This window comes from Ammospiza caudacuta, chromosome 16 (assembly GCF_027887145.1).
Source record: "Ammospiza caudacuta isolate bAmmCau1 chromosome 16, bAmmCau1.pri, whole genome shotgun sequence".
Taxonomy (NCBI): Eukaryota; Metazoa; Chordata; class Aves; order Passeriformes; family Passerellidae; genus Ammospiza; species Ammospiza caudacuta.
In genome coordinates, this window is record NC_080608.1 from 4,882,741 (window position 1) to 4,907,048 (window position 24,308).

At 41.0% G+C, this 24,308-nt stretch overlaps 1 protein-coding gene across 7 annotated transcripts in view; it reads right to left on the bottom strand.

Moving 5' to 3' along the window:
* Positions 1-24,308, bottom strand: part of TENM2 (teneurin transmembrane protein 2) — a 480,673-nt gene that overhangs the window by 9,378 nt on the left and 446,987 nt on the right. For 5 of the 7 annotated variants that reach the window (XM_058815455.1, XM_058815450.1, XM_058815449.1 and 2 more), the window contains 7 exons: positions 22,970-23,219; positions 20,020-20,040; positions 15,945-16,177; positions 14,331-14,485; positions 12,962-13,836; positions 6,604-6,779; positions 4,837-5,072 (listed from right to left, as the gene is read on the bottom strand). In XM_058815455.1, the coding sequence (XP_058671438.1) occupies positions 4,837-5,072; positions 6,604-6,779; positions 12,962-13,836; positions 14,331-14,485; positions 15,945-16,177; positions 20,020-20,040; positions 22,970-23,219 (1,946 nt within the window). The remainder of the gene's footprint in view (positions 1-4,836; positions 5,073-6,603; positions 6,780-12,961; positions 13,837-14,330; positions 14,486-15,944; positions 16,178-20,019; positions 20,041-22,969; positions 23,220-24,308) is intronic. The other 2 variants (XM_058815456.1, XM_058815454.1) reach the window with 1 other exon arrangement.

Below are 24,308 nucleotides of genomic sequence, written 5' to 3' on the forward strand. Positions count from 1 at the left end.
ACAGGGAAATTCTGTGAGAGGTGTAGGGCTCTTATCAACTAGCTTTTGTTTTCTATTTGGTGATATATATTGAAATAATTTGGGGTCTTACTGGGGTATTTCCCATCTCACTGCAATATGGGAGGTGATATCCTACAGTAAAAAGCTTTCATCATGGTCAGAACAGACAGACATTCTGCACATTGAGGTCTTAAAGTTCAGAGAAAAAAATTATTTTGCATGGAATATTTTTCTACTTATTCTATTTTTCTATTTTCTATTTTAATTTTGTACTTCCACCATCAATTTTTTTTGCCCTTTCCCCTACAATCACTCTAAAAACAACAGAAGAAATTTTTGTGTCTTTACTGAGGTTTAGCCACTTCTATAATTGCAACACCCTGCTTAGAATTCATTCATTTACTGTTTTCTTCATTTACTTTCCAAATATTCAATAGATCCTTCATTTGGGATGGGCTTAAAAATCCTGATCATACAGGCTGGGAAAGATGGACTTCTAGTGTTGAAAACAAAGGTGCTAAAAAATTAGGTTAAATATTTTTCTTTCCCCCCCCCTCCTTTTTTTGTTATAATTTTCATTCAAAGTACAGCATGAAGTGTTTCAGTGGCAGATTTATTTATTTATTAATTTAAAATAAATGAGCAAACAGAGGCAAAGGAGAATAAGAATGCCAAATGGGGAGCCTTCTAGGGAGAGTGTTATAATGAGAGATACATAAATATATTCACTGGGGGGTAAGGCATAGAATTCAGATAATGCTGTAATTTGATAAAGCTTTTTAAGTAATTTAATTGTAGATGTGTCATTAATAAAGTAGAAGTTTTAAAATTAGATATAATTTCAGAGCAATGACTACTTTAAAAGTATTCATCAATTTCTGGGAATTTGTTCTTTAGCTTATATTTTACAGTGGCTTTGATAATGCAACGTTTCCTCTTATCCAAAATTAAACTGTACATCAAACAATATGTAAATTAACCCTGAGCCTTTCTTGAGGATATAAAAATTATTCTGAGATATATTCACTGGCAGGGTAAACCCAATTCCCACCCCAACCAACTCAGTAGAAATTCAGTTATACAGACACATTTAAAATTAATACAGTTTTGTGTTTGTAAAGAAATAATTATTTCAAATTATTGCTCATTACCCTAATTTTTTCCATTAATGAAATTAATCTCTTTAAGAGTTTGCATTTCCTCAGTGGGCAATTACTAGGGAAAAAAAAGCTCTTTTCTTTAGGTTTTCCCAAAGGTTATCCCAGCAACAACTTGCCCTGTGATTCACAGAAAAGACAGAGTATTTTTCTTAAAACACCTTGGGGCAAAACAAGTCATATTCTGCTCTCCCATTGCAATGAAAATAAAGCCAGGGAAGCCAAACTCAGCATTAGTAGTTTCTCAGCTGGTTACTCTTGTTTTGTAGGATCAACCCTGATGGCAGACATATTGAAAAAAAAACCCTTTTCATGAGCAGAAGAGAGCTTTTACCCCTCAAAAACATTTAGCTATAGAAATAAAGGGTCAGTGTATGACTGAAATAGCCCAATTTCTTATGGGTAAGCAGATTTTCTAAAAAAAAAAAAAAAAAAAAAAAAAAAAAAGAAAAGTCTTTCAGATAGATTATGAACTGAATTTTAGCTTTGGGGGTTTTGTTTGTTTTGGTGTTTTGTAACTTCTGAAGCTTCATAAATCAGTCAGGATTTCTGGGTTTTGTTCTCTCCATTACAGTAACTGCAATAGAAATCTGCACAAAGGAAAATCTGACTGCAGGTATCCCTTCTTTTCTCAGAAACTTTATAACAGTTATTTGGTTTTGCCATAGAAAACAAAATTATTAGGTTTTTAAAAATGATTACACACACAAGAGCCGTGCACACACACAAATATCACTTGGAGATGCACACACGCACATCACCTGCTTGGAGAATTCAGTACCTTCATTTGCATTTGTAAAATGAGTAAAACCAGAGACTGTAATTGCAGTATCATATTAATTATATAGAAACCCAAACAGACTGATAATTCCCACCCTTCCTGGGGACACTGAGAGCAGTCACAAGTATCACAACTGCAGATTGCTCAACAGGCCCTTTCTCTTTTGTTCACTAATCTGGTTTTCCCCTGGCTGCTGCTGAGGTGGCCCTAGAGATGAGCCCTTTGTGCCCTGGAAAGGTCTGGCCACAGGAATCACTTACAGGATGCTGCTCCATAACCAAAACTCTTCAGACAGGAATCTCAGCAGGACTTTATCTGAAACTACAGCAAGACACTGAAGTGTGGTGCATCGCACAGCAGCAGTGAGTGGGGTAAGATAAAGGTGCAGTTCCTTCCTCAGGTTGATGAAACGTGCCCAGGCAGGTGTGCAGATTCCTACAGGTGCGGCTGGGAGGGCAGAGCCTGGGCTCAGGCAGCACCACTGTGTGAGGGCTCATACAGCCAGCCAACACGTTGGGTTGGAAGGAACCTGTGAATCTCCCAGTACAACCCCTCTGCACTGAGCAGGGACATCTTCAACTGGAGGAGGCTCTGCAGAGCCCTGCCAACCTCACCCTCAATGCTTCAGGAATGGGGCACCTACCACTGCTCTGGGCAACCTGAGCCAGTGCCTCTCCACAGCACCATAAAAAGCTTCTGTATCACTACTTTACATCTACCCTCTTTTGGATAAAGCTGCCACACCTTGCCCTATCACAACAGACCCTAAAACAAAGTCTCTCCCCATCTTTTTATAAGCCCCCTTTAAGAAGCACAGGGGCGTGGGCTCCAACAAATATTCCCCAGAGTACTGTGGGGTGAAGTACTCAGGCAAGAGGTGAATCACCAAGAATGCCCACCCTCCAGTCACACTTATGGTGAACTGGGGCTCCAGGAGGTGGCCCTGCTGCTCTGTCAGCTCTGCAGCAGTGCCCTGCTCTGTGTCACTGTGTGCCACCTGCTCCCCACAGCATTCCAACACACTTGCTCTGCTTCGCTCACTAAGCAACTTGTAAAGATGAATCAGAATAAATGAGATGCAAATAAATTCTATGCTTTCTCCCTTGTTTTCAAATTTCATTTTCAGTCCACTCAACCTGTGATAATCTCATAGTGATTTTCATTTAAAAGAGCTAAATGGATATGTGATTATTGTTACAGGAACTAACACCAGACAATTAAATGTTGAGGTGTTGCTAGATAAAGCATTGTTTTGATTTGCATAAACATGATGCAAAAAAACCTATCTCAGAAAACCTATCTATCTCAGGCAAGGTTTCAGCACTAAGATGTGCTTAACTTGAGCTAATTACCACAAGTACCTCTATTAAATTTTTAGTATTGGGAATTAGGATTACTGCAATTTCATTTCAGCATCTTATTTTTATTTTGAACAACACCTAGTCAAAATGTAGAGCTGACCTGTTTTCCACTTCTAATCAACTGCTGCAGGTCAACACATCAAAAATCAATTACACAGACATGAAATTTAGTCATTAAGGATTAGCTGCTAATCTCATTCAATTTTTTTGTCCAGCCTTCCCCCTCTCCCAAGTAAGTACATTCTGAGCATTTGTGAGTTACGATTTGTCAACTCAACACTGGGAATAAGATGCTAGCAATAGGAAAATATAAAAAAATTAACATCCAAGCCTCTTTTTTTTTGGTAAATCACTACATAATTGCTTGCATATAGTGCATTTTCTATGTGATCTTGAACACACTGAACTGCACTTTGTGTTCAGCAATGTTGAAAGGATTGCTAAAAGAGTGAGGACTTGATCAGCACTGCATTTGTTTTCTGCCCAGTATCTCAAATCCCTTCCTAAACTGCACATACTGAAGTAGTCCAGTCAAAAAAATCAGTGAAAATCTGGCCAGCAAAGCACAGAATGGGATTAATCCAGCTGCAGCAGATCTTTAATTTGGCAGGGGACGGATTACATGACCTGACTGTCTTCCTTATCCTGTGCTTAGGATTTTGTAATTATGGCAATTATTTTCCAATCTGCCATTTGGGAAAGGGAACAAACACAACATGCCTGTCTCAGTGAGTCTGTAGGGGGATTTCACAGCAGCAGAATGCTGTAGTTGTGTTTGCTCCCCAGTACCAGCAAGGGTAAGGCTGTCCTGGCAGTTTTACAAGTGGTGAGTGCTCACATTCCCACTCCCTTGAGAGGCAGGGAATTTTGCAGCAACAGGGCAATGAAGCAGGGGGAGGCTCTAGAAAACACCTTTAGAGGAATGGCTGAGGGAGCTGGGGGTGTTTAATCTGCAGAAAAGTTGGTTTGGGGGTACCTAATTGCTCTCTACAAATCCCTGTAAGGAGTTAGCAAGATGGGAATCTCTTCTGCCTCTTCTCAACTGGAAGGACAAGAGGAAATGGCCTGAAGTTGCACCAGGGGGATTTCAGATTAGATATTTGAAAAAGCTTTTTCACTGAAAGAGTGCTCATGCATTAGAATATGTTGCCCAGGAAGGTGGTGGAGTTACCATCTCTGGATGTCTTCCAGAGGCATAGGGATATGGCATTTGGGAATATGGTTATTACAGGGCTGGGGCTATGATTGGACTACATGATCTGGAAGGTCTATTCTAACACTGATGATTCTGTGATTCTGTAATATTTTAGATATTTTTACCAATCTCTTTTGGAATACTTTTAGTAACAAAGCTCTACAGCTGCTTGCAGCAGATGATCCCATGCAGCCAACTGAGCTCTCCAACAGTGTCACACCAAAGACAATCCCAGAGCTGTACATTTTTAACAAGCAAAAGTAACATCCTTCCAAATAAAAACAAAAGAATTTTCTGCCCAAAGAAGAAAGGATGATTATTGTAACAACAGGTTCTACTTACCCTGAGCTTTCTTCCAAACACCGTCACTTTGCCTTTAATCTGCTCCTTCCTCAGGCGCCATTCAATTGAGTTTAAACCATTTTCCATGGGCAGAGAAATATTACAGCGTCCTATGGTGGGAGTCACAGTCCCAGCCAGGACATGAGGCTCGCTGTGAAAGCTAATGCTCATGCCATTGGCATACATCACTCTCAAAGTACCATTATTACAGAGCTGGTAGCTGTTCCTCACTTGATCTACAGCAATAATGAAAAGAAAATAATTTAGCTACTCCAGTCATAAAGAAAACATATAGCTTAATTTGATTGGTTTTTTATTGCACTCCTGTTGATGTTAAATGAAGTCAGCCTGCAATTACCATTTACGTGGTACTATGGTGGAAATTACAGATGTTACTGATTCATGTAAAGAACAGTAGTGTAACAGTGAGCCTGCAGAGAGATACTGTGTTTATTTCATTATCTTTTCCCTTCAGTCTTAATTGTGAATCAAAATGCACAGTGATATGTGTTGAACCATGTAATTTATTTCTGATATGAACAAAAACTCCTGAAAACTGAACTGCTGGATAAACAACAAAGCATTAAACTCCAGGACAAAAAGAAAAAGATGATGATTGCTGGACTCTTTTATAAGTAGGAAGAAGTGCGTGCCTCTTCTTTTTTGTTTCCCTCTGTTTAAAAACTGTCTCCAAGCAGAGGTTTTGTACAGAATTACAGCGTGGCTTTAAACCCTCAAGGTGTGAGGCTCCAGCAGTGCAAGCTGGCAGCCACAGTGGCTCCCTCTCCTGCCTCCCCTCACTGCCCTGATGTGCACACCCAGCCCCTGTTTGAGAGGAGTTACAGAAACAAGCCTGTGCTTCTCTGGCCATGCTGCTCTCCAGCTGTTTGACACAGCCAAGTCCCCTCTCAGCCAGGATGGAGTGCCAGAGTGTGCAGCTGTCAGCAACACATCAATATTTGCTTGACAGAAGGACAGCATCTACGTAATTAATCATCTGCTATAAGAGAAATTAAGTCTTTGTAACCGAAGCTGTCACGGTATGATAGTCTACAAATGTTGACATTTATGTCAGGAGGAGACTATTGTTTGATGGTGATATTCTCATTCCACTGACGTTATATCTTAATTAAAAAGCCCCACCACTCACCAAATCCCTTTCAGTCTGTATTTGATAACTGACCCCACTCCATCAGATGCAATGCCTGGGCGGTGCTGGAATGCTCTGCACAAACTCTGAGCCTGTGCTGCTGCTGCTGCCTCCTGCCACCCTCAGGCTGTAACTCTGCTCTGGGAGAGCCAACTCTGGCACACACCATCCACTGCCCTGACTGTTCTACACTCTTATTAATGGCAGTGTATACATTTAGAAGATGTCTTCTACTAGAAGGCTTCCTGAGCCTCTCCAGAAGGATCTCCCCCAGCAGTCAGGTTGCATCTCTGTGGCACAGAAGAAGTCAGAACCAATTTTGCAGGGATGTACAGAGAAATATGCAAGTGGGTGAAGTGACCCTGACCCAGGAGGCAGTGGCAGGATTAACTTTCCCCAGCAGACAGTGAGCATAATTACTTGAATAAAAGCAGGACTGTGAAATGGCTCTTACCTGTCCTGAAGACCTGTCATTTTAAGAATAAGCTTTTTGGGAGTTTTTCTTGCAAACCTTACACGGTTTCCCCCTGCTCATAGGTGTACTAATGACACGAAGTGAATTGCTTTCTCAGGCTGTGTGTGTGGTTAGGAGTGTGCTGAGAGGTGTGCTTTGGTACCTTGAACAACTGTATAGGAAGCCTCCACAGAGGAGAGATTTGTGATGACTGTGACATCGTCATCCCGATTAGAATTCTCAATGTCGATGGTAATGGACTTTTCCATTTCCCGATGAAGGCTAGTTACCACTCCAGTGGGACGTGTCACATTGGTCAGACGCCCTTCATGATCATAGCTAATAGAAAAGTTAGTGAGAGCAAAAAAGCATGAGGATATATGTTCATTTCAATACCCAATGTATTAATAATGCAGCACATTTGTGCAAAAAACCCCAGACTGAAGCAGCTTTTCAAGAACATCCTGGCCATATCTATTTCTCTGTTCTTGAAAGAGTCTCTAATGATGAAATAATAGTTTTTAGATACTGATCTCAACTACATGGGTGCAAATCCAGGCTAGCATCTTTTGAATTATTAAATTAATTAAATTATTATGAATATACCAAGTGATATTTGGCTCAAACAATTATAACTAGTAAATTAGTCTGCATTTTAATAGTTGCATTTCACTCTAAGGAAGTGGACTTCTGATGGACACTGAAATAAACAATTGAATAAACTGCACATTTGCTTTTGAATACCTAGTGGAAACTAAGTATAGTCTTGAGTGACATATCAAGGAATAAACTTGCCATAAAGTATTAAAATATACATCAGCTTGACAACATTATAATTTCATTTAGATCTTATCTGTGGTATTGAACTGCATTTTGGGGTCAGTATTTTGGATCATAAAGATGAAAGATGAAAAGTAGAAAGGGCAGCAGCCAGCACTCAGAATAGACCTTAGAAAATTATTTAAATGCTCCAGAGGCATAAAGATTAAAAAAAAAGAAAAAAAAAGAAAAAAAAAGAAAAAAAGAAAAAAATATTTCCATGATTTTACAGAGTTAAATTTCTTTAGAAGTATAAAGCCTGAGGAGGGGGGAGAGAAGGAATGCTGCTGGAAATCAAATCATACCCTTTCCCCCTTTCCTGCAGTATGCTCTAGCTGTGTGCATACATTTGCTAAAGAAGCAATCCCTTGGATCTTAGGGGCAAGAAATGGGGACCTGAAACAAAATCAGCATTCCAGTCTGACACTCAGCTTGCTGCAAGTCTCTACTGGTGCAAGTCTCTCACCCAGCCACTACCAAAGCACAGGCGCTTCTAGAGAGCAGAAAGGCAAGAAAAAATGTCCTGTGTAGATAAAGGGAAAAGTTTAGGCAGAGATTGAAACCAACTGGTCATCCTTGGGATGGAGAGATGCAGGGAGCAGGAAGCCTGGAAGAGAACTGGTAAATCCATTGCACTGCCTGAGAGTAACAGAAGAGAAGAGGAGCACGTTTAGTAGCATGGAGCCAGCTCAGTTCAGGGTAGGCTGTGGTTAGCTGTAAAGATGAAAACAAAATCAGAGCTTTCAACATGGCTTTACAATCAAAACACTCAGACACCTCAGACTAGGCCACCTGAACTGTACAGCACATCTAAAAAATTAAGACACAGATTTTCTCCTCAGTTAAAATAAACAAAATATATGACTTTCAAATCCATTGCAAATGGTTGCACCCATTCAACTGAATATTGAGGAGGAAGGAAAAAGTCACCTGTGGAGCAACAAGCCTTACCAGAACCAATGGAAGTATTAGGCAAAGAAGGAAATCAATAAAACAAAGCATCATGGGACCTAAAAGGGACCAATAACACATGGTGTTCATTTAAGTGGCTCAGGATCAAAGAAAGATTAAGCAGCATGATTTTCCCCAATATAGTCACAAGTTTCTCCCCACAGATACATATATATTTATATATAGATATATTATCATATCAGCAAGATACTGAAAAAAAGATAATATGTTGAGATAATCTATGAAAGTGGGTTAGGTCTTTATAGAGGTCTTCACAAAAATATTGAAAAGTACTCCAAAAGAATAGCTAAAGGAAGAACTGGATCCAGCCAAGCATCTGTCTTGCAGGGGAAAAATAAAAAGTACAAAAATGGACAATTTCAAAAATTTTAAAGGTTAATAAGGCCCCTTAAGAGCCTGTATGTGGTGTGTTTCATGATGAGCAGAGTGAGGAAGAGAACACTTGGATGTCAAATCTTACAGCACAGGCAGTGTTATTTAGGACAAACTAGAAAAAACTATGAGTGTCTCCAGTGTGACTCTGCAGCACTCGGTGAACTTCCAGAAAAATGGCTGGTGAAATTCCCCATCAGCAAATATATTTTAGGCAATGTAAATGAGACATTAATTTAAAGTTTTCATTCACATTGCTGGGTTTTTAATTAACCTAGGAAAAATTCCTGGGGATTGCTGTGGGCTACTCACTGGAAATCTCTATTCAAAGTGTAAGGGCAGTCTAAAAAGTAAATATGGATGTGGATGTACATAGATTGAAGCGGAAGAATGGAAATATTCCAGTGCTATTTCAAGAAATGATTGTTTTACCCCTGCCATGGGGTGGGTTCCCAGTGCTGGTCACAGCTTTGAAAGCAGCAACAGTACAGATTAAAAGGGCTTATAAGCAAGTGATGGATACACTTAACAAAATACATACAAAAGAACTCTCATTGAAGATCTACAGACCATTTAGATTACGAGTGAGATATAGAAAAAATTCACTACTTAAATGATATATACACACTCTGATACCAATAAAAAACGCATTTCTACTTTGTCCATTGTATGAAAATAAAATCTTATTTAAAAAATACTTTAAAGGTAAAAAAATTAAAATTAATATAACAGAAACCTTTTATCGACCACAAAATTTAAGTGACATATTCCTCAGGTTTTTTTAGAATTTATGTATTAAATGAGAGCAAGTGCTCAGTAGAATACAACACCCAGACATTTATCTGAATAATAAACTATATATTAATTAAATGACTATGCACTTCTCTTCTTCATGTCATGAACCTGGGTCTGATGATGTAAAAACCAAAAATTTACAATGAAAAATATATTAATTGACATGGTGTCTTCTTCAGAAGCAGTCTCTGCCTACTGCAATGTGTGACACAGCATCAGCCTGGATGAATCAAGTCTGATAAGGCAACCTTTACATTTTCAAATGAGGTGGGCTCTGGGTACTCTGAAATTCCTGAGCTTTTGTTACTGAGTTCAGTTAGAGTAAGGCTTCATCCCAAGTTTTTCTACTAATAACATTACAAGGTCAAACAAGCTTTCTTTATCCCAGCACCTTAAAAACCAACAAACAGCATCTCCCCACTGCTACCTCACCGGATCTTTGCTAACTGTGACCCAGACCCCCTGGCAGCAGGCAAAGCTTTCCCAGGACAGCTCTGGGTGACAAAGCTGGCGGCTGTCTCTGCAGCCTGATGGCTCTGAGCTGCCCATGGCCACACCTACAGCTCAGCCTGGACCATGGGACACAGCTGAGCACCTGGCACCTTCTCAGGTAGCCACAAGCATCTGTGCATCCATCCCTTCAGTGGGCTCGTGACAGTGCCCTGAGGGCTGCGGTCCCTGGCCACTGCTGTGGCACCTCGAATCCTCAGGCAATTTCTACGAGCAGCATCCCAGCCTCAGGTTTGAGTTGTGCTCCTGACAGCTCGTGGGTGGAGCAGGAAGGGCAGGGCCATAACCAGCACTGCAGAGAGGAGGAACAGCAGCTTCTGACTGAACACAGAGCTGGGCAAGGCACAGACCCACACACATTTACACACACCCCTGTCTTCTCTCCCTTTTAAAACTGATTCCAGAAAAAACTGCAGCACTCTCTCAGGATGCTCCCTAGACCGAGAGGAATTCCACTGGGAGCTGCTTCAAAGATCTGTGCTTCATGCCCAAGCCAAGCTTAAATTACCCCATGTGAGCCTGCTGGTAGCTGTTCTATTATTGAAGAGCCTTGGCTGCTCCTGCTGCAAATGAGCTGCATGCACGTGCACAGATGCTATCTATAGAATTCACATATGGAGTGTGCACACACACAAACCAGCCTGTGTCTGCAACTCTCTGCTGATGCAGATGCACACCTAGATTAACTGTACAAATTAAATTCTGAGAGCATTTTCAGGGTGAAGTTGAAATTTTAAAATTTAAAATTGAGAGGAATATACCCAATAAGATAACACGGCACTTCAGTGCCTGGTTGATATAAATGCACTGACATAAATTTTTCATAAGAACTTTAGCTCATGTAGTACTTTACCATTTAAAAGACCTCTGTTCTTTTCCAGTTCTGCTGCCATATTAACAATTTTGACTGCTGATTATGTCTGTATGAATGCATGAATGTAACTGCACAGAAAACTATTTTATTGTCCTTATAAACTCTCATTGGCTGAATACTTCTTTCATCTTAAATTGATATTAAGTTATAGCTACCAAAAAAATTTCAGAATGATGAATACAGAATTTTCTCTTAGGAGATGTTCCAAAGAAAAAACAGAAACCAGAAACCAGTACTGAGTGACTGTGGACTGTGATTGTTTAGGTTTGTATATTCAATTTAAATAATGTTTTTATGGTTCTCTCATCTATGAGCTCTATGCTTATGAGAATGTATGTACAAATTTGGGAGAAATGAATTATTTCTGCTGCCTCATCAAAGTAACTAATTATCTAAGACAGTACCTCAGGCTGTAATATTTAGATCTAAAGATGGCATTTAACTTCCACTGACCTGAGGCAAAGGTTGTGCATCTTTTCTTATTTGATCTTGGAAAAAAATTTGTAGCACTATGTACACATTAAATTATATTTTCAGCTGATCTCAGTAAGACATCAAAGCCTCTACCTTCTGTATTTCCTTAGGAATCATAACAGAATTTTGCTAATAAACCATGTTAACTTATCACTAGGTGTGACTCTCAGACACCAGTTATACCAGTTTTGTAACCAGTAACTTTCTGATGACATTTTTTAATGTTTCATGGATTTTCACATAGAGTTTTAAATTAATTCACTATTTAGTTTCTGGTGTTTTGAGAAATACCTAATTTATGTGACTGCACCTTGAGCTGCCTATTCAGGAAAAAAAAAAAAAAAAACAACAAAAAAACCTTCTCAGAAGGGCATTCACATCTCATCAACAATAATATGAAATTTATTCTGTCTAGTCCAGTGAGCTTTTAATCGAGCTTATAATCAGCAGGTAATACCTTCATGTGGTCATGTAACTGAATTATTTGTGGTGAAGAATTAATTTTTGCCAAATATGAAGGACAAAGAAGGCCCTGCCCAGGTGGAGGCCCGGGCTGGAGGAGAGCAGTGAGTGGTTGGGCATGCAGGGCCCCACGAGAGGGCACTGCTTTCCTTCCAAAGGGAACTGCGTGTGCAGCATCCCTGCTGAGCAGGGCAGGCATTCCCAGCACACTGAGCACAGCTCCCTCCATCCCTGCATTTCTTATGTTTTCTCTGAACAGAGGAAACAGGTGGCCAAGCTGAATGCATCAATAAACTAAGAGGTGTGTGCCATTGCTAGGCTGTGACTTGAAAATAAGCCTGCCATTTAAAATTAAATATAAAGCTTACTCCTATTTTCTACTCACTGATTTGGAGAATGATATTTTTGAATTATTAACTAATTCAGACAAAATATATGGCATCATACTTGCCATATACTTAAATATATTTTTCAATATGTCATTTAGCTTCTCTTTTTAATACTTTTTGATCAAAAAATGGCAATGAGACTACTAAGAACAGGATAAATATTAATAAAAATTGGACTAGTTTTTCTAGATTTTTAATATACTTTTGAAACTCATCTCTTCAGATGAATTTCATTTAAAGAGGAAGTTCTGTCTATTTAATCTATATGCTCATGAACACCAGTGTGCTTTTGGGTTATCTACAAATTATGGAAGTTACACCAGGGGTCTGACAGATAGCTGGGGATCTAATTTCCTCACTTGTCTCAGGAATGAACAATCATTGAAGTTAATCAACATTTTAACAACCATGAGTAATATATGAGGCTGAACAGAAAGAGAGATAATTTGAGTTCCAGAAGAAGCTGCAGCATGAGGGCTCCTAGAGAGAGCAGCTCTGTGGGAGCTGCAGGGGGAGTGCTGGGCTGCTCTGGCTCTGGGCAGCCGTGCTGACCATGAACAGCAGCTTAAACTAAGCTGAGGTTCTGGCCATGGCACAGGTTCTCTGTGCTGGGTGGGGATGAGCTGCCCAAACTCAAACCCCAGGCAGGGATTTAGGGGGATCAGCACCCACCCAAAGGACGCCATCACAAAGCCACTTAACCATTTCCAGCATCGCTCTGGACTGAGGCACAATGGCCTTACTCAGTATCATTGAAAAACCTACAACAAACTGCAGCAGGGTCAGCCTAGGGCCTACTGACTACCATTTGAAAAAATAAACGTACGCTTTAATATATCCAAAAACATTCTTACTCATAAAACGTTGTCCATCCTGTTTCATCACTCTTCGTTGCTAAGAGACCACTGTTTCCATTATATGTCATTAATCCGAGCTCCAGGGTCTGTGTTGAGACCAGCTTGAGTCCCCCATTGGTGCCAACGGCCAGGGTGACAATCTGATTGTCCGGCATCAGCAGGTGGCGGGGCATCCCGCTGGCGTCCCGGCGCACCTTCAGCGAGTTGCCGTTGTTGTCCATCACCTCCGTGACATCGTTATCGCTGCTATAGGTGAAATTGTACAAGTACTCCCCAGTAACGAGGCTCAGAGTGTACTGGTGAATCCCATCAGCATTGAAGACATACAGCTCCTGTTCTCCTGGAGATGCAGCTTCATATTGGTTAAAGGAATTAAGAACGGGCCTGTTTTTACTGACAGCCCTAATGCGGATATTTCCGAGATCAGCTATGTAGATGGTACCATCTGGGGCCACAGCTAAGGAAGATGGTGAATTTAAGATGGCATCAGTGGCATACCCATCATCCCCAGCATAGCAATTACAGTTGACATCATTTTTGCAATCACAGTCTGAAGCTGCCCCTGCAAGAAGGCATATTTCTCCATTGGTAGTTACCTGGCGGAGCCGATTAATTTTTTTTTCATCTGTCTCACTGATGTAAAGAACTCCTGTGTGTGAGATGGCAATGGCACTGGCTGATTCAAGTGCAGAATGAATAGCCAGTTTGCTAAGAGAGTAGTCTATACCAGGAACCTGGCAGTGCATGGGGCGTCCAGCAATAATGCTAACTTGATGGTTTTCTGTGATCCGTAAAATAACATTGTTCTCTAGGACATAAAGGGAGTTGTCCATGGGATTGACAGCGAGATCAGTAGGCCACTCCAGCCGTACCTATGAGTTGCACAAATTATTACTGTAAAACTCGAAACTGAAAAGTACACTCCTAGTGTTTAAAATTCCACGTGTAACAACAGCAAATTAGTGAGGGGTTTATCAGTGTAAATCATGAAACCAAGCCATGAACAGCAACTATTTCAAACAATGATTTTGTTTTTCGGAAATATTAAAGCTACGTGCAGTTGTAACTTTGGCTAATTGTGTTTCTGTGCAAGAATGAATGCTACGTTGTGGAAGCTCTACAATAATTACAGAAAAACAGGCAATTAAGACAAAAACTCCCATTATCTCAACCTTATTTCTCTATAGTTGCATAAATAAACTGTGTTAGCCACAGTAAAAAGGATGGTTCACCCATTTCAGTAACAAATCAACTATGTTATCATCTTGTGCTGCATAATGCATTTCTTAAGTGGCCAGGCAGTCATCCAAAATAGATGCCCATCTCTTCTAAGACAGAGAGGAAAATAAATGCAGTAAGAATCTACCTGGGTGACATCCATGCTGGAATCACAGCTGAGAGGTCGAACGGCAGTTAGGTCATTGGAGCCCAGCAGGGTCGATATAATTCCATTCTGATCCACTTTTCTAATCATAGTGGCATCCACAAAATACATGAGTCCATACTTATCCACTGCAATTCCTGCAAATATAAAACCCGGGCTTCAGTGCAGCAGTGAGGCTCCTGGCTTCAAGGCAGGCTTTGTCTTGTTTACAAGATGGTGAAATTTGTTCACGTCCCCTGTTCCTTCCTCCCTCCCAAAACGAGCACAGGTTCTGGAACCCTCCAACAACCCATAGTTCTGCCACTGAAATGGCATCAAGCAGGTTTATCCTTCAGGGCTCTAAAGAAAACCACAGAAATCCCCAAACATGCCAAAGACCCAGCAGAATGCATCATCTTATTTCTAGATTCAAGCTCTCTGATATATTACATAAACCCAATTAAAAAATTATCTCCTAATTTTACTCAGAAATTTGAGGCATTCCTTTCTTAATCTGAAGAATCTAATGAGGATGAAGAATTTTTAAAAAAGCTTTTAAAATACCTCTAATTTTTTTTTTTAAACTAAGAGGACATTGTATTATTTCTATATGGTTTTTTAATTCTTTGACCTGTTGCAGTGAAAATACAGAAAGAAACTCTGGTGTTTCCAGATGAAGACACAGGGGTTGCCAGCCTATAAAAAAGGGAAGGTTCAATGCCTGTCACACTGTGAGTCCTTAGAGAGGAAAGGCACAGAATGGAAGGGTGCTCCCTTTCAAGAACAGACAGATGCTGCTGCCTGTTGGGAAGGAGGGCAGCCTTTTTCTCACTTGCCTTTCTTTCCTGCTTTGATTTGGTGCACGGCCTTGTCCATTTCTCAGGCTGAAAATAAAATATTGATCTAAAAAAATTCTGTCCTCAAGTGGTTGCAGTGCTCATCCCACTGGGCAGTGAGAGAAGATACAGCTTCATCTTTTCAATTTCTACGTGTTAACTGAAACTACTTCCTATACAAAGAAACTAGAATTTCCATTTTTGTGTACCTGTATGATCATCTAGTTATTTTCAGCCACTGAAAAAACCCAAAGATGTTTGAAACACATGGCAATACACCTGATTAATTCATCCTTACAATTAAGATGAAACAAGAGAGAAAAAACAAAAGCCTTAAACACATCTCCAAATCTCTATATCATCTTGAAAACCTTTTGTCAAAAATTAGAAACTGGAAAGGGCAAAAATCCTTTTATTTTTTTCTCTGACTCTGAAGAAAAAGGAGATACATGGAGGAAAAACTCAGAGAAAAGACACAGCAAGCAATTTCTCTCCCCAAAGACTGCATCTCAAACAGTAATCAGTTTCCCAGTTCACACGCTGGCTTCTTGGAGTGAACGGTACCCTGCTAATTTGTGTTCTGTTCTCCTTTTGCAGCACTCACTGCCGGGGTAATAAAGTTTGCTTTAACTAAACAAAGCACGAACACTTGCCAATCCACTGTAATTAAAGCCCAGAATAAAAATCACCAAGCAAGGAGTGATTTAATTGCCAGATAATTATTTCCACATCCAGCCTAGCTGCACACAGCCATTCTCTCAGGCTTCTTTTCCTCCTTTACCTCGAGGGCTCATTAGGGTTGCATCCACTGCCTTCCCTCCATCCCCACATCTGGCTTCATCAAAGGGCAGGCACTGCTCTCCTGTCCCTGCCACCACTTCAGAGTTACCAGCAAGGTCCTTCGTGCCCGTGAGGGACTTGACTCTGTAAATCCGTCGGCTATTGGTGTCCGACACGTAGAGGGAGCCTGAAACAGGGTCCACGGCCAGATAGTATTTATGAGCAGGATTGTTGCTTTAGAGAAAAAGAAAGCATAAAACAGAAACAGCTGAGCAGTCTAGAAACTTCACAGGCTTTCAGAGCTTGGATACTCATCAGGCACAGAAAGATCTGGAAAGAAAGTCTGACACCTTTGTACGGAGGTGAGGTCTGAAGGACCATCACCTGAGGACCTGACTTGATTAGGGCCTGGTCAGTGCTCAGAGGGATTGTAATTTTAAATCTCACTCATTCTTCTACACTGAACCCTGCACAGCAGAGCCCAATAAGCCAGAGCTGCACAGCAGTCTTTCCTCTTGATCTCTTTAGCCCTTTAGATCTGCTCCAGGTCAATTCTCTTCAGCTTATCTGTTTCCCCCCTTCCGCTACCTTGTTTAAACTTCCTTTGGAAGCAGAAGTCATAGGAGTAGGATCAAAGAATCAGCTTCTGAGTTACTTAGATTACGCCACAAGATTTGTGAGGTCTTGTATAAATAGAAGGCAGAGGCATAACAAATTTATTTCTAAAGCAAATTTGTTCTCATTCATTCTTATCAAGAATCTCATTTACAGCAGATGAAGTTGGTTATATAACTAAAACCAGAGACCCCAAGTGTCTGACTTTAACTCCAAACCTTCTGTTATTGAAAAACTGGTCCTCAGTTTGTGATTGGAATGGGCGCTCATATGGAAAGCTACTTCTCTTCTGAAATATATGTTTTTTGACAGCTTGTCACATTTTGGAACTACTTTAGCAAATCATCTGCAAATTGAGAAATGTCAATCTTCACAATATATATACATTCACACACACAGAACTGCAGTGCAGAAATATTTTCAAAATCTTGCCTGGCTAGTTTTACTCAGTTTATTTGGATTTTAAGCATGATGTGGATTTTCCAGCCTTTGGAGCCTATGGGTGAGCATAAATAAGATCAATGATGGTTTCAAAGCATAGAAGACAAATGAAGACGGGAAGAAAAAAATGAAGGTTACTTACCAGTAACCAGAGATATTTGCCTCCAAATATCCACACTCCTAGTTTCATGTGGCAAAAGTGCCCATCTCCAAGAGTGAGGATACACAGAGGTAAGCTATGATGGATTAGGCCATTTCTCGAGCAGAATCGCTGAAACTATCATAAAGCCACTTTCAGCAGATGGATCCATCGGCACATCAAGATAACTGTGGCCATGTGGTCATGACCACATTTGGAAGAATGAGGAGGCCCCAAAATATCACTTTCTACAGTTATTTTCCTCTATGCCAGTCTTTGACATGCCATGGGTTTAGGTCAATAGTGGTTTGTTCTAAGACTGTAGAAAGTAGGAAGGAGATTGGTTGGATCTCAATTCAGTAGGCAGAGGCAATACCATCTGCTGAAGTCTAGGAGTGTAGAAATTAGAGATGAAGAAATACAATAAACAAAAAAAAATACTTGGCAGGTTTATTTCATGCATGGATCTCAGAGTACTTTAAAAAGATGGGTGTAGCACCCATTTTACAGAGGAGGAAACTGAGGCACAGAGAGGTTAAGTGGTGTAGACAAAGTTATGCAGGGAAACTAGTGACATGCTTGAGATTAGAGGACAATCTCATTATTCCCCAAGTTTGTCTTATTATCTTCAGCAGCAGACTGCACCTCTTCACTACACCCTTACCACATTCCTTCTCATCCCTCCAAAATAATGCTCCATAGAAAAATAGCTCTTTCCACTTTAGAGATTCCTCCAGTCTCCCAGGTATCTGAGCCATACTAACACCTGCATGTCTGTCATTGCTTCCAAACGCTTTCCAAACTCTGCTCTGTTCTCCCACCATGCTTTCCCCTCACACTGAAGAACACTCTGCTGTGGCACTGGTGTTGTGCTGCACCTCACAAACACACCCAGACTTAGCTCAAGGCTGCCCTGCAGCTGGTGCCTTTGGCAAGGCCCTTGTGCAAAAAGGTACATCCCCCATCCTGGCCAAATGGGCACCTCCAGGAGCTGGGCACAGGCTGGGGCTGGGCACAGACACTGCTGCTTGCCCCTGGAAGGGAGGGTCCTGCTGGAGTCAGTGCTGAGAGAGAGCTGCTCACACAGCGCCCAGGGGAGCAGCAGCCACCCTGCAGGAACGGAAGGGTCTCTTGTTTTACACATGGTTTTGCCAGGCTGTGCCCACCCCTGCCTCTCCTCTGCCCTCAGCCAGCCCTAGGTGTGCCCAGGATGGGATAAGACATGAGTCAGGGTAAAGAGCAATGGCAGAACATGGGATATGGGAATATTCCCTCTCCTCTCCTGCAGTCATGGTGCATCCATGGAGCTTACCCTGCCTTTCTCCTCTGGAATCTCCCCCAGGGCAGCTGTGCCAGGGATCAGTCACAAGCTTTGGTTCCAGATCAGAGAGCAGCTCACTGGAGCTGCAGACCTGTTCCATACTCCTCCCCTCTTTCCTGAACTAGGTCAGAGAACAGTGATAGTGGAAAACTCAAAGCAAATTTTTGAGGGAATTTGACAGAAAATGACTGCTGGAAGGTAACATGCACTCTTTGTGCTCCCAAAGAATCAATGAGACTATTACCTCAAACAGGGATTTTTTTTATAAATGAGTACTCAATATTTCTCAAACTGGCATCCGAGCAATTAAAGAGCTCTGCCTCTCTTTTCTCTGCACCCTTGCAATCTTTCACTTGAATTATAGAAGGCCAAGGATTGTAACTTGCTTTAAAAGATTCTCCATGGCATTCAGGGTAGCTCAGAGGCCACTGCCAATAATGTCTGTGGCTCCAGCCCCCGAGTGAATGTGTGGTCACACCACCTGCAGCCTCACTCTGCTCTCTGAGGGACCTGGGACCCAGCAGCAAGTGCAGCTCATTCTCCCTGTTCTTCTCACAGGTGCATCAAATTCTGTTTCAACAGCAGCTTTTCTTTAAGCTTTACCAAAAGAGAAGCTGTCCACAGCAAATCTCTAAGCAGATGGAAAACTAACTAGGCTTAGTTAAAGCAAATGAGGAGCCTCCAGCATCACCAATAATCATCAGCAAATTGTGAATGAATTCACCCAGATAAGAACAGTTAGAGGTGTTTCTATGCCAAAATATATTGCTAAGGGGAAATGATCCTGTTTAGTCCAGACCATCTATTCCATCAACTTGTCACAGAAATGGAAAGTATGGTTTAAAAAGGGTAATGCACAGGACACTATGAAACAGTTTACAAGAACTCTTCTTGTTCTTGCCCTTAATTTCCTCCGGGGTGAATATGATCCCTGTCCCAGGTGTGGCATGTCAGGAGGCACAAGTGTTTCCTATGCTGCAGCCATCCAGAAGTCCTAGTGCTCTCCTCCTGACATGCAGGAGGGTCAGGCCTCCCTCCTGAATCTCACAGTGACTGCTTCTAGTGGTTGCACACAGCCAGCCCCACAGGCTGGCTATTAAATGGGTTTGAAAAAAGAAATATAAACTAAATTATGGCAAAAGACAGCGGGTTCAGAAAATCATTAATGATCAGAAAATGAGTTTTTGACCTATATGCAGTCATTAGTGCTTTTGTGAACCCTTCTGGCATTTGTGAAAATGCTGTTGTAGTTTACCTTGACCATTTAGACCAATTATAGACAGCAGGGAGAGGTGTTTATCTAGAAGTTAGCTTGGGGTTCATTATACTTGCATTCTACTAGAAATTTCTAATTACTGTCAGGACTTATTGGCTGCTTTTTGACTGCATTTCATAATTGCTAATGCTTATCATATTCATAACACACAATTAGCACATAAAAATGTTTCTATATATGGTACATGAAGAACATAACATTACACAAGAAGCACAACACAAAAAGCAAACACAATGAAGCAAACAAACCATATCAAATTATATGGGAAAGAGCTCATGTCTTACCTATGTTTAAACTCTTTATTTCTTTATAGAAAGGGAACAGAAGAAAAAAGAACAAACAGTTAGCTGAAGAATAGATGGTAAAGCAAACATAGTATTTGTTTTATTTTACAAAAGGACACAGGAGAAGATATCTCTTTTCAGCACTAGCCTTAGCTTCGTTTCCAGATGAAGAATGAGTGGGAGGGGTAGAGCTGCAAGCTAATTCCCTGTAGGACACCCCTGCCCCCACCCCCCTCCCCTCATATTTACGAAAATTTCTGAACCACTGAAAGAATTTTCCCATGGAAATGTGTGTAGCTTGGGGGCTAGGAGTGAGAGAAACTGGCAGTTCTCTGAATACAGAGCTGGGCAGGGGGAAGTACTGGTTTTGGACATTGTCTGCCAGTTGGAGGCAACTTCTTTAATCAAATAGTTCTCTAACAGGCCATTTCTAGACACATTTTTACTATGCAGTTTGTTTTTCTCTCCTCCTAGTCTCTAAAATAATTGCTTAAAGCAAGTTTGGATGCTCCTTGGTGTCTGTTAAGCCTATCAAAGCCAAAGTCAGGGTAAAAAAGCCCCTTCTAAGTGAGCAGTAAGGTACTGTACAATGGGAGATAAACAGCATTAACTGATCCACAGCTTACTGCCCAGACACAAAGCCCAAGGAAAAGTGCTCTCTACTTCCCACAAGAAAATGAACACACTCTCCACTCACACAGCATCTCACTGTGTTGGTGTAATTTCCATTCAGGAATATGCACTGAACAGAGCAAGGGGGTTTGTGACTCCTGAGCTGCAGCACTCCAGGCACAGCCCCAGCTTGCAGTCCCACGTGCAGTGCAGCCCAAATTCCTGCTGGACATTCAACCAGGCACCTTCACAAAGCACAGTGTGAAGGAAACGTGCACACTGGGATATATCTGACACATAAAGGCACTCAGGATTTATAGGGACTTATGTGAAACCAAAAGGACATCAGCTGTGAAATCTAAACAAAGCGATGTTTTTGGTTTGCAATATTTGAGGATGTACTGATTGCAACATAACCCAAATTACTTGATATGAGCTGAAGACTCGGCTCTCATTCACACTAAAATGGCTCAAATCTTCAAACTCTTACCCATGTAACTCATGCAGATTTCAAGATGAGCAATGAATCACAATTACTGCTATATAGATTATGTTTGCTGGAATGGACCTTAATTCCCTTTAGAGGAACGGGGGGTAAAAGACATCATAATGCAAATCCTAAAAATCTGTATGTCAAGTCCTTTGCAGCTGTCCAACAGCACTCACAATGCATCAGCTTCATTGTTAATTGCTTCTAGTTATAACAGAAGCTAAAGAAACTATGCTATGGAAAACAGACTTTCATAAAGGAGGAAGTGGACAACAGCAGATAAAAATCCATCTTCTATTTCTTTACTGATGTCCTTTCCAATTTTCCCTCACACATCATAAAAACCCATGTTCCCTTCAATCTCTCTCACAGAGAGACGAAGCAAAGTACTCACACTAATATTGTTGTAAATTTTGAGGCAACATTTTCAAACACAAGGTGGGCTAGCAAACTTTCACTGGCTGATATTGGTGAGGTACATATAAATGCATTATAAGAAATATCCTAATCTGAAAATGTTTCTCCTCACCTATAAAGCTGTAGTCCTATTTACTACAAAGATAAAATGATCTGAACAGCTTAGAAAAAAAATAATTAGCATATTCTGTATAATGCAGAGTTACAGTGCATATTGATATAAATATTTATAGCAGGTCACACTTCCATGCCAGCTACCTTCTGTGGTTTAAACTGAGCTGCTAGTAGAAAGCACTGGATGATCCATGACTTTAAAAAAAAAATATAATGAGGCAGCCTGATGGTGTATGAGGTAGGTGTCAGAGAGTGATTTCAGAGTTGAATTGGCCTGAATCAGATCTCTTTTCTTTTCTATAGAATCAGAATTCACAATAGTGACATCAACAGAATGACATGAATGGAAGAGAGGTGTAAAATAGAGCTAGGCCTCCTATTCTTTAACAGTCCAATCATTTTGCACTTTTCCCCACTAATTAAAAACTAAATGTGGAAGCAGAGGAATTGCTTATTGGTCATATCATTAAAAAAAGACTTGTGACCTAAATTCACTCAATGTACGTTGCAGTTGTATCCAATTTCCAGGAGGACCAATGCTGCTGCCTGAGTGGGCTCCAGGAGGGGCAGCAGACAGCCAGGGCATGCAATTTTTCCTCATTTTTCTGCAAATACTCAGTAGTGCTGTAAGTATAAGGTCAGTTACATGAGTTAGGGTTTGAAGCAATAGCTCTTGCCTCTCCTGGCAAAATGAAAAAAGGAGATGGAACAGAAATGGGTGAAGTGGTACATTCTACACTCATGCCTTCCCTATTAAGTGATCAAATCTTAAGGCTGGAGCAGGGCACGGGACAAGGGGAAAGAGTTAAAATCTTAAAAAGAGTTCTGATGATGCAAAATGAATCTGTATGTCAACCTGAACTGCACTTGTCAACCTAGAGAAAGAGACTCACAAGCATGGAGAAGAAATGTGAAAGTGGATCTCAAAACCACTGGCAGCAGAAGCTTCCCTCTGACCTCATGAGATTGTTACACCTCTGCCTGTCACTGTGGCTCAGTACCTAAGGGCAGTCAGTTCTAGACTTTTCAAACCAAACTAAAAGATGCACTGAGGGAGGACAGAATCAGTGATTACTAAGGAGACAGAAAGAGATGCTGTGTACTTTCTGTACAAGTTGATTTCTGCTCTTAAATCCTTCACTTTAGTCACTGCTCAGGTTAAGTTACAGACTTTGAACTATGCATTTCTGTGCCCCATTTCTCCACTGGAATTTAAATAGGTTGAAAGCGACAATGTTTTTCAAAATTATAAGAAGTAATGGTAAAGGCTGATTTGAGCACAGGCTCCAGAAGCGAAGCACTGAGGTGAAGCCTTACCTCAGCTCCAGGATGCTGGTGACATTCCTGGAGGGGAAGATACGCCGGATATAGTTAAAATCCCCAACAAAGAGACTTCCATCAATACCCACTGCCAGTGCCACAGGGGCCAGGAGCTTATTTCCTTCTGCCAGGCCATTGCAGCTGGGACAGGAAATGCTTCTGCGGCGCCCGTTGCCCATAATGCTGGTTATCACAGCTGGCTGCTGAGTGAGAAACTGATTTTCTCCGTTGCCTTTGTGCAATATACCTAAGGACAGAGAGGAGAAGAAGTGGTTATTACCACTGTTCATTGCAGGGGACTTGAGGCTGTTTTCTTTTCAACAGCCGCTTTTAAGGACTGTACATTGAAATGACTCTGGCGTTCGGATTTTCAATGGTGCAAAAAGAGCAGGAGGATTTCGCAGTTGTAAAAATAAAGGTGTAATGAAGATTCAGTGTTAAAACCCACACACATACACACCCACAGACTCAAACCTACACTCAAGAGTCCTCTGGTATTCATTATGAAAGAAAACCCTGCCACACAGCTCTGGCCTGGGACTGTGGTTTAGGTTTCTGAGTGGGTGGAGAAGAGCTGCTCCTTATTTGTGTCTCACTCCAGTTTCCTGCATCATGTTTTGTTTGGAATTCTGTGCCAACCTTACTGTTCTCTTTCCACCTCTCAGTTCTTCACACTTTTTTAATGGAAAATGAAAAATGAGAAATGGAGGAACCAGAGAAAATGATAGCTCAGAAAATGAAAAGATAGGAGAAAGATCAAACTCCCAGAAGGGCTGCTAAGGATCAATGATAAAAGGCAAGAGGGAAGCTGGTGGTACAGATCTCTATTAGACTTCAAGAAAATACCTTCAAGATAGGATTTATCTTCAAAATATTTGTTGAAAGAGCAGACCCCTGCTCCAAGAAAGGAGTGGATTTTCTGACAGTGTGACCATATTCTGGGGCATCAAAAACTGTGGAAATCTGGCTGGAAACTTTCAGCTTCACGTTCTTGTGGGAATAAAGTTGCATGACCCTAACATAACTGGCTCCCCACTGGTGGCAACACTCTCTGTTGGCATGTGGACCCAAATGTGGATCCACTGCCCAGCACTGGAAGTGAGTTCAAATAGCCTGATCTAGCCAATTCTGAACAATACTTTAGATTTATTAAGCAGAAATACATTTTCTTACTTGGTAATGAGCAGCAGGAAGGCTGCAAATGACATTTTGCAGGGAACAAATAAAATGTATGCTGAGCATTCAGCTCCCAAAGAGTTGTTGGCAAAATACAAAGATTATGAAGATTCAGATCAGGATATGGGAAGACAAAAAAAAGGTGAGGAAAAAACAAACA